We start from the raw sequence: 9786 nt of genomic DNA on the forward strand, positions 1-9786 counted from the left end.
AAATGTTTTGCTGCAGAAAGTGGAGTAAATCCCCTACAACCCTCAGAGCTGATAAACAATAACGATGCCCCTACAAAGCAACTGGTAATGAAAGCACCGCTCCTTTTCTCTCTTATTTAATCTTATTTTTATTTCTTTCTAGTTGCAGCCATCTAGAAACTATTGTGTTACTACCTCAAGGACCACAGTGATCTTTTCCCTAGGTTTTCTTCTGTGACTCATTACAAAAAGCAGGAGTTTTGATGTGTGAGCAGAGCTGATGTAATTTTCCTTCCTTCCCTCTGACCCCTACAGCCCAGGATTGTAAAGCACAGCTCCAGGTCTCCTCTAAACTCCCGAGCAAGATGCTGCAATGGAACACCTTTTACTGAATCCAAGCTTCACAACTTCCTCTCCCAAAATATTTCCCAAATGAGAAATAGATTTTTAATGTGTCCTGACACAGGATTCTTAAGAAATCTGAGGGAAGGAGTAGGACAGCAGTTAAGTGCAGAACACAGCTGAGTTGAGCAGGGCAAGACATACAAAACAGCTATGCTGTGAAAAGCAGAATTAAATTTATATTCTAATTACTACTTTTAAAAAAAAATCAAAATCAAGATATGGGTTTTCCTCCTGCAATCCCTACAGTTCATTGTCTGATCATAGTATTGATTCTTTTGCCCTCTGTTTTCCTACATTTTTTTTCTAGGGGAAAGTTGCTGTGGAAAATAATGACATGAGGTATTTTAGTGCAAAAAAAGAAATCTAAGCTGCACGAGGGTCTTGTGAATTAAAGATTCAAACCTGATTTAATTCATTACCATTGTAAATGAATTGTGAGCAAGTCACTTCGCATCTTTGAATGGGAAATTAGTTTTTATTGTAACTCATAAATACAGATCCTCCCTGGATTTATCGCAGTTTATATTAAAAGTAACTCTTGTTAAAGGATGAAATTAGTGGCAGTGCCATCACCAGGCAGTGTTTTCCCCTCATAAATAAGAGAAAGGTGTACTGATGTTTCCTCTAATTTTTATGAAGCTCAGAATGCTCTTTAGTTTCTATAGTTTTTATTCTGCTAGTAATAAATTTTGATATAATTTCCCCATGCTGAGTTTGCTGCCTGCCTGAAAACTTCTCTCAATGTTTTAGCAGAATTGTGGGGGTTTGAAAAATTGGTTTTGAGGCTCAAACCATGACACTAATCCATTCAGAGCTTCTTAAGGGCTGTTTTAACTCCAGACCACCTCAGCAGACAGAAGAGGGCAATGTTTTTGTTCCTGCTTTGTGTGCTCTGGCTTTGCAGAGCTGATCCAGCTCCCCACTGGAACAACTGGGCGGTTCCCAAGAGCGAGTCAGGGATCAGCGGCCACGTTCCCACCGTGGAGCCGGAGATGAACGAGGGATTTCACACACTACCAACACATGGACAGAGCTTTAAAGCGTGTCCTTTATCAAAGCTTCTAGTCTAGGAGGAAAAGAGGAATGTGAATTTGTCCTGAGTGGATCCATAAAGGCGAGGAAGGGACCGGAGCGACGCAAAGGGCTCCGTGTGCTCAGAGGAGCTCCTTAAGGAAGGTAGCAGGAATTTTCAGCAGTGTCCTGCCTGCCAGGCAGGGAGAGGAGAAGTGATGCATGGCTTGAACTATTCAGGTGATTGGCAAGAATTTAATTTGGAAGAATGTGACGTTTTCATAAAAATTTGAAGTTTTCCTTTCATTTGAAATCAGTTTGGCCTTCATGCAGGCTCAGATGCCTTTCTAACAAGGGTGCTCATGAAAAATTCCAGTGGTTCTTGGGCATCTGTTTTTTAAAGTTTATTTGTTTCACAACCAACAGATCCAGACTCCTCCTCTCAATTTTCCTTCTCAAAGTAGCAAAAAAGGACTAAACTGCAGGTTACACACATCTGTCTACAGGGAAAAAAACCAAAGAGTTGAGGGGTTAGTAGAATTCCTGCAAAGACAAAAGAAGGATGGAAATTAAAATTGGGGATTATAGGAGTGGAAACACTGGTGGGTTCCCAGAGAACCTGCATTTGGTCTGTGACTTCTTCACTGGAGGATGAAAATGATTCAGCTGTAGTTCTGTTACGTGACAAGAACAGGTACCAGAGGTGATGAAAATCCCCTTAGGTTGCCTTTTGCCCATTCTCTTGGAGAAATCTGTACCTACCCTCTGGATATTTTGGGCCAAGGTGCTGTGGTTTTTAGGACTTCTCTGTGAGTGGAAGAATGGCTGTGATCCTCTTGTTCAGTGGGATAGCCCAACTCCAACCACTTGGACCCTCCTTCAAGAGTGAGCAGCAGACACAGACAGGGCTCTGAAGGTGCACAGGAGTGATGTGTCTCCACCTCCAGCCTTTGTCTCCTGTTCAGGAATCAGCAGTCTCAAAGTCCTGTGCCATCATTCAGCAGCAAAAAAAAAAAAAAAAAAAAAAAAAAAAAAAATCTTGTTGTTTGGACTGCATTTGAAGCCTGGGAATTATCTAAAATAAATCTTATCTACAGAAAGCAGGCTGTGCCAAGTGGAAGCATCATATGACTGGTGAACAGCCAGCTCCATCCCACTGAAGCAGTATCTCTTTTTCCCCCCAGAAGTTTAAAAAAATCCATCTTTCTGACCTCTCTTATCGACAGGTTTTCGTCACGTTGAGTTTTAATTTCTCAGCATTGAACTCACCAATTTCTGAGGTGAGAGAGGCTGCAGTGAGAATCCCTCCAGAGCTTAACTCAGAGCTGAAATACACTGAGCAGGTCAGGAAGGTGGTGTTTTGCTTTGTTTTATTTCTCTGTAAAGCACAAAGGACTCTGTGCTCCTGGTTCCTTCCTTTTAGATTCTATTTGATTGCTACTTTGCTTTAAAACATCCAAAGCCTATAACTGACCTGGCTGGGAATAACTGCAAGGTGCAATTTCATATGGAAAGCAAATAAATAACAGGTTAGAATTCTGATTATTTTCAGAAAATATTTTAAGGAACCTATTTACCCTTGACAATAAACAGGGTTAGAGGGAGTTCAAGCAAGAAATAAGTGTGAACATCACAGGACTGGTCCACGTCTGAGTATTAATCCACAAATTTTTCATTCCTGGCATATTTTAGTAATTTGTAGATGATGTGACAATTTTTTTTTAACTATGAAATGGTCATGAAAACATAAAACCTTCTCAAATTGACTGTAGCTAAAGTGATGAGAGAGAGCCAAAGCCTCTCATGGCCCTTTGGCCATGGTTGAGCTGATTTCTCACTTTACAGCCCAGAAATGTCAGGCTGTTCCCCTGCCAGTTGGAATGTGTGTGTCTGATGCTCAGGTGAGTCTGAGCTGATATCAGGAAGAGCTTTGGAGAGATGTGGGGCAGTGTGGGCTTGTCAGTGAAGGAACAAGATGCTGGAACTGGTCACCTCACTTCATAAACTCATGAGATGAAGTTACAGGATAAAAATACGAAACCAGCTACAAAACAGAGAGAGAAGCAAAGGAGTTTTGCAGGAATATATGCCAAGAATTTAAAGTATGAATTGTCTCTGATTCTCAAAAAGTCCCAACAAATCTGTGAACCCTTATTGAAGCTGTGAATTTTATAGAGTCCTTTCTTCCAACTGATAGCTTGTGCAAAAACTTGCTTCAGAGCCATAGTAGGATGAGAATAAACCAGACTAAGGGGTAGGCTTGAGGCAGCTACAGGCTTGTCTTGTGTTTCAGTGGTTTAGGATCCTAACTTACTTTCAGACATCTGGGTTAGATCATTGCTTTCTCAAGTACACAGCTTTCTCTCATGGCAAACAGTCTTAATTGACTGCCATGATAAATCATTCTTGCCCCATCGTCCCTCATGCCTGGAGAGCCATCTGAGGGCAGGATGAACAACGATATTTCACTGAGCTCTGGGGAAAGTCACCCTTTCCTGCAGGAATATCTTCCCTTTTTTTTTAAAGTGATTTACTTCTGCGACGTTTCCATTCTGGGGAAAGAAATACTTCTTCACCTTGGCCTTGTCATTGTCACAGTTTGATAGGTAGGATATGTTTGTCTGAGAGGTCCCTACACAGTCTTGGCCTTTGTTGGGCACTTTTTCAGGCATGCACAGATTTCCTAGACTATCTACAATTCTTTTCATACCCACAGCTTCTTAAAAAAAAGGTTATAAACCATACTGGAGTTGTATTTTGTATGGATATATATTGCCAATATAACTGAAATAGCAGGAGCTAAGATCTGACCATAGGATTTTTTTTTCCCCAGGAAGAAAATGATACCACTTTTATATAGTTTATAAATGAATTCGTGTCCTCTGGAATATATTATTGCAACTACTCTGGAGTTCTTAACGTTATTCTTGCAATAGTTTTACATATTTTCTAAAGATTCTGTTGGAAAAGAGCAAACAGGTTTGCAATTCTATCAGTTAAAACACAGCCAGGGTTTTATGATGGTATCCTCCTGCAAGTGCTTATTCCTGGCTGGTTGCTCCCAATCACAATATGAGCTGGGAGCTTACTCTTAATGAGCAATCTACTGTTCATTCCTGCAGCCTGGTGTTCTGTTAGTCCTGTGGCTCAGTGTTGGAAGGGAAACCCCTGCTCTGGAGATCAACACCAGTGTTTTTTATTTATATTTTCAGAGACTGCATCATGCTCTGCTGCTTGAACAGTGGCACAAGTTTTGTTGCTGGTTTTGCTATCTTTTCAGTTCTTGGATTTATGGCTTATGAACAAGGCGTGCCCATTGCAGAAGTTGCAGAGTCGGGTAAGTTCCAAAACCAGTTTTCTGAGTTAACAAAAAATGCTCAGAGGTTGCAGTCAAAGTTCTTAGTCTGTGCCATGGCTTGTGGATAACATGACTCATTAGAATAATTGCTGTAAGAAGACTTCTTAACTGTTCTTTTTTTTCAGATAAATATTAATGTGAAAAATATTAATGTGAAAAAATATTATAGTACCAAATTGATAAAGTCAAAGAGCCACTGTTAAACAAACCTACTCCAGCTGATTATTTAGCAGCGATACATTGCTCAGTTGTGAGTGTTACATCCTCATCCTCATCTGCATTCTGTTTTCTTCCAGTGAGACAGACTGAAATCCACAGACATTTTTTCCTTCTGAAAACAAAAAGTTAGAAAGGATGTATAAGGAAAAAAGCTGTGGCTATTAAGGTAATGAGAAAACAGCTTTTAGGAGAAGCCTTTAGAAGTACTCTGAAGTCTTGCTTGATGTATACAATACAAATACAGATTTCCAGCAGTTAGATTGCCAACACCCTCTGCTGATGTCAGTAAGTTTGTCTCTGAGGAACATACACTGAGACACTCTATTTATTAAGCATAAAAGTTTTAGTTTTGAGTCCAGAAGGGCTCAAAGGCCCAGCTTTATGAGAAATCAATCATCTACATTCATTACTGGACTTGGACATCCAGTGGAAGTCAAGTGCTCTTTAACATACCTGTGGGTGTAACATCTTTAAACATCAGTTAAAATTCAGTAGAAGAAAAAGAAGAGGGTGCTGCCCAAAAAGAAAAAACAATGTAATGCTGAGCTGTTGAGGAGAAGAAATGACTCTCATGGAGTTAGACCAAATTAGCAGGCAAACTGCAGAACAATTAGAGCTTCACTAATACTCTCGTGGAAAATATTTCTCTTTTACTGAAGCGCTCAAGACAACTGGCTTATAGTGTTTTAGAAACTGTACAGAAAAAAAAGGTTAAAAGACAGCAGTAACTCTGGAATTTATAGGAGTTTGTGACTACTGTGTTAAATGAAAAAGCAGTAGTGTGTTAACAGGACTTCAGTGAAGTTATTGCAGCAGGAGCATCAAGGTGCTCCTCTATCAGCCTGTGATACTGCCTTAGTACCCTGCTTTAAAGGCTGGCTGACTTCATTGAAAGCAGCTGAAAAATGAGCAGAGGTAAAAAAAAATAAGAACAGGAGAAGATGAACCAGGTGAGATGATATCTTAGCAGACCTGAGAAGTTCACAGTGCTTTTATAAAAATGTTCTATTTTGAAGACTTCTGGAAATGTGCAGCCCATGAATTGATGTTACACACCACCAGCAGCACTCAAAAGCATGGAGCAGAACAGGAAACAGCCTGTAGATATTTGTCTTATACCAGGCATGGCTCCCAAAATTCAGCTCCTCTCATTGACTGTATTCCTGCACAAGTTGTCAGATATAGTCCTGTCTTAGGAAAAAATACAGATTCTAGTATATGTTAATAAGTTCTGTAAGGCAATCACAGGACCACAGGCTATTTATCTGGGGAGGTTGGTACTGCTGCACATCCACCCAAAAAAGGAGAACACAAAGCACTGTGAAGTCTTAACAGAAGTTCACCTTCAAACATCTGTGTCAGGATACAGGTAGAGACTTCATCACTAATTTGACTCATCATCCAGTGTTCAGACTCTGAGAGATAAAAAGTTTGTCAAGGTTCTCAGTCTTGTATTTTTCCCCTCTCATCTGCCATAAAATAAGAATTGTGGTGGGTTGACCCTCAGCAGCAGCTGAGCATCCACATTGCTGTTCACACCCTCACCCTCCCCAGTGGGATGGGAAAGGGAACAGGAAGAGAAAATGGGAGAAAACTGGTGCATTCAGACACAACAGTTTAATAAGTGGTGCTGTGGAAAGCCTGGTCAGCAATAGCCACAATGTTGGTGTCAGTAAAGCTGTGCTGCCCTCAGCACTGCACAGGCTGCTCTGGAGGAACTGAACTCCAGCCCAGCCAGACCCACACACAAGAATAAACCATTTCCTTTCTTCTCTTCTTTTTCAGGACCAGGACTTGCATTTATAGCTTACCCTAAAGCTGTTACTATGATGCCTCTTTCTCCACTGTGGGCAGCTCTGTTCTTCATGATGCTCATATTTCTTGGATTAGATAGTCAGGTATGAAAAAAACGCTATTTAAATGTTCTGTCAGATTCCTTGGAATGTGGGTATCAGCACCCTGGGTGTAAACATCATCTAACCTGATTTAAAACCCAACACTAACTTAACTCTTCACTTGAGAGCTTTAATTCAAGTTCCTATTTTAAATCTCAGTTATGTGATGCTGGAGATTTCTTCATGATTAACTATGAGGGCTGGTTCAGCTTCTCTCCAGCTTTCATTATTAACATGGAAATCAGTTTGAATTTAAACAGGGATAATTAAAAGTCACAGTTCAGTAAAATACCAGTGAGTCTTCTTTCCCCGTTTTTAAAGCATTTTGCAATGAATTTTGAAACTGAATATCAGATAGTGATAATGTAATTTTCTGTGGTTTATTTTTACTTCAAGATACCATAGCAAGAAATGTGTAGTCATATCCTGAAATAAAGGGGCAGCATAGAATTTGTCCTTCCCGTGTGACCATAAAAAATGCAAAAGCTGCTTGAAGAAAAATGTAAAGTGACTGGAATTTTCAGCATGCAGCTCAGCTCTTAGTATGATTTGGTTCAGAGAGTTTATCATTATATACTGCAGAATAAAGCTCACCAGTTCTTATTTTGCCTGACATTTCCAATCACTAAACTTAATGTTTTAGTAACTGCTCTTTTTCCTGATCTCACAGCTTTTTAAAAGTCTTTCTTTTTTTTTTTTAATTGAGCAATTCCTGAATTCTGCTCTTGACTGTTCCAATGAAACAGGCTTTATACTGTCTACTTTTGGGCATTAGTTTTGGTTCCTACTTTAGAAACCTTGCTCCAAAGCCCTGGCTCAGAAGCTCAGGCCTCTTGCTTTCTGCTGATGTTTAAAGACAGTGAGAGTGTTCCTGCCCTCTTTATTAGAAGTGATTGGGCACTCGACAGCTTTGTGGAACGTCTTTCTTCCGGTGAAAGGAGAGAACTTCTCCAAAAATCTGTTCCTTTAGCAGTGCTGGAAGGTGCATGGCACTCTGTGTCACTCCTTGGAGTGGCAAAGGTGCAGGATGCTTAGAGTGACACGGCGTTGCAACCCCATGAGTGGTTTGCACATGATTTAATTCCTATTTGTCTCAGTTTAATGAGACTGAAGTGTTTTGCTAAGGAGGATGAGTTATGAATAAGACCAAGCTCCTCATTCTAAGAAATTGTAAATCCAAAATTAAGAGGCTCCAGTAGGGAGATAGAAAAGATAACAGCCCTTTATTAAAGGATGTATGTGTACTGGCAGAACAACAAAAGAACACAAAAACAACTAAACAATAATTCTGCACCCAAAGTTCCCTCCAAAAAAACCCAAAAAACCAGTTCAGTACTTTCCACCTTCTGGCACAATTCTAACCACAGACAGCAAGGGGCTGATTCACTTGCTGGTTTAGAGTAAGTAAATCTATGAGACTATTTAAGCCACATTTGGAAGATTTAATTTTTATTTAAGCCATCTGCTACAGGGCAATTGCATTCTGAGGTAATATTAGTGTATTCAACTGTTTGGATTCGATGGTGGACTGAAAATCCATAACTTTGGAGGTTTTATTCTGAAAAGTTTCTCTTCCGTGTTTGAGCTTCTACCTATTGAGCGTCCTCAGGGATAATCCGCTCCCTATGATGAGAACATAGAAGGATATTTGAAGGGTTTGGTAGCAAATCCAAATCTCAGCAGCAGAGGAGACACATTTCATTTGTGCTTTCCTGCCCTTTGTTGCAGTTCGTGTGTGTGGAAAGCATCGTGACAGCTGTGGTGGACATGTACCCAAAGGTGTTTCGAAGGGGCTACAGGAGAGAACTGCTCATCCTTGGCCTCTCCATTGTGTCATATTTCCTTGGCCTAATAATGCTAACTGAGGTAAGAGGTGCGTTGTTGCAGAGAGCAGGGAATGGGGTCTGTTTGTAATCACAAAAGATTAAAAGGAAGAACATTTGCCACAGACAAATTTCCCTGTCAGAAAAAAAACCCCTACAAAATCCTGGAGAGACTGTTCTCAGCTACTGTGTAACATCTGAAATGTAAAAGGTCTCCTCAGTTTTCCAGTTGAGCTTGGGAAATATTTTAATTAAAAATACATAGGAAATTCCATCTGCTTTGCACCAGCCAACCAAATACACTGGCCACGGTTTCTGCTGAATTGCTTTGCACAGAAACAACTACATTTGGGATGAAAAGATCAATGATGGAGTTGAAGTAAAATGAAAAGAGAAAATAAAAACATCTATGGTTTTTCTGTCACTAGGCCAGGTCAATCAATGCAGCACATCTCTGAGCTGAAATTGTTTTGGTAAGAGTGGGGGGGGGGGAAAAAGGATTTTTTTTTTTCCCAAATGGACCAGGGTGTTTGCTTTGGGATGCTCTAAACCGAGAATTCCAAGGGTGTCAGTCGATCCCATCAATTCACGACGTCTGCCAACGCTGTGTTTGCAAGCCAGGTGGGGAGAGATTCTCTGGCACTTGTTAGGAGGTCACCACTTGTTTTTATCAACAGCCTCCACCTCCCTCACTTTCCCCTCCCAGGACAGGAAGGAGAGGGGATCCACACTCTCCTTTGCCCATATTTCTCCTGGCTGGGCCATTAAGGCCTTCCTGTATCCAGCAGGGCAAAGGACCATAGAATCATAGAATCAGCTGGGTTGGAAGGGACCTCCAAGATCATCAAGTCCAACCCTTGATCCAACCCCGCTGTGGTTCCCAGCCCATGGCACTGGTGCCACATCCAGTCTTATCTTAAAAACCTCCAGGGACAGAGAATCCACCACTTCCCTTGGTAGTGGCTTCCCTGGGTCAGCCATTCCAATGGCTGACCACCCTCTCTGGAAAGAAATTCTTTCTGATATCCAACCTAAACCTCTCCTGGTACAGCTGAAGACTGAGCCCTCTTGTCTTGCTGATCGTTGCCTGGGAAAA

General features: G+C 40.9%; 1 protein-coding gene across 3 annotated transcripts in view; it reads left to right on the top strand.

The window, feature by feature from the left end:
• LOC113957435 (sodium- and chloride-dependent GABA transporter 3) overlaps positions 1-9786 on the top strand; it is a 99476-nt gene that overhangs the window by 80191 nt on the left and 9499 nt on the right. For all 3 annotated transcript variants that reach the window (XM_027664956.1, XM_027664954.1, XM_027664955.1), the window contains exons 9-11: positions 4608-4732; positions 6758-6870; positions 8596-8733. In XM_027664956.1, coding sequence (XP_027520757.1) covers positions 4608-4732; positions 6758-6870; positions 8596-8733 — 376 coding nt within the window. The remainder of the gene's footprint in view (positions 1-4607; positions 4733-6757; positions 6871-8595; positions 8734-9786) is intronic.

The sequence above is a fragment of the Corapipo altera genome, unplaced genomic scaffold, assembly GCF_003945725.1.
Source record: "Corapipo altera isolate COAL_440 unplaced genomic scaffold, ASM394572v1 124, whole genome shotgun sequence".
Taxonomy (NCBI): Eukaryota; Metazoa; Chordata; class Aves; order Passeriformes; family Pipridae; genus Corapipo; species Corapipo altera.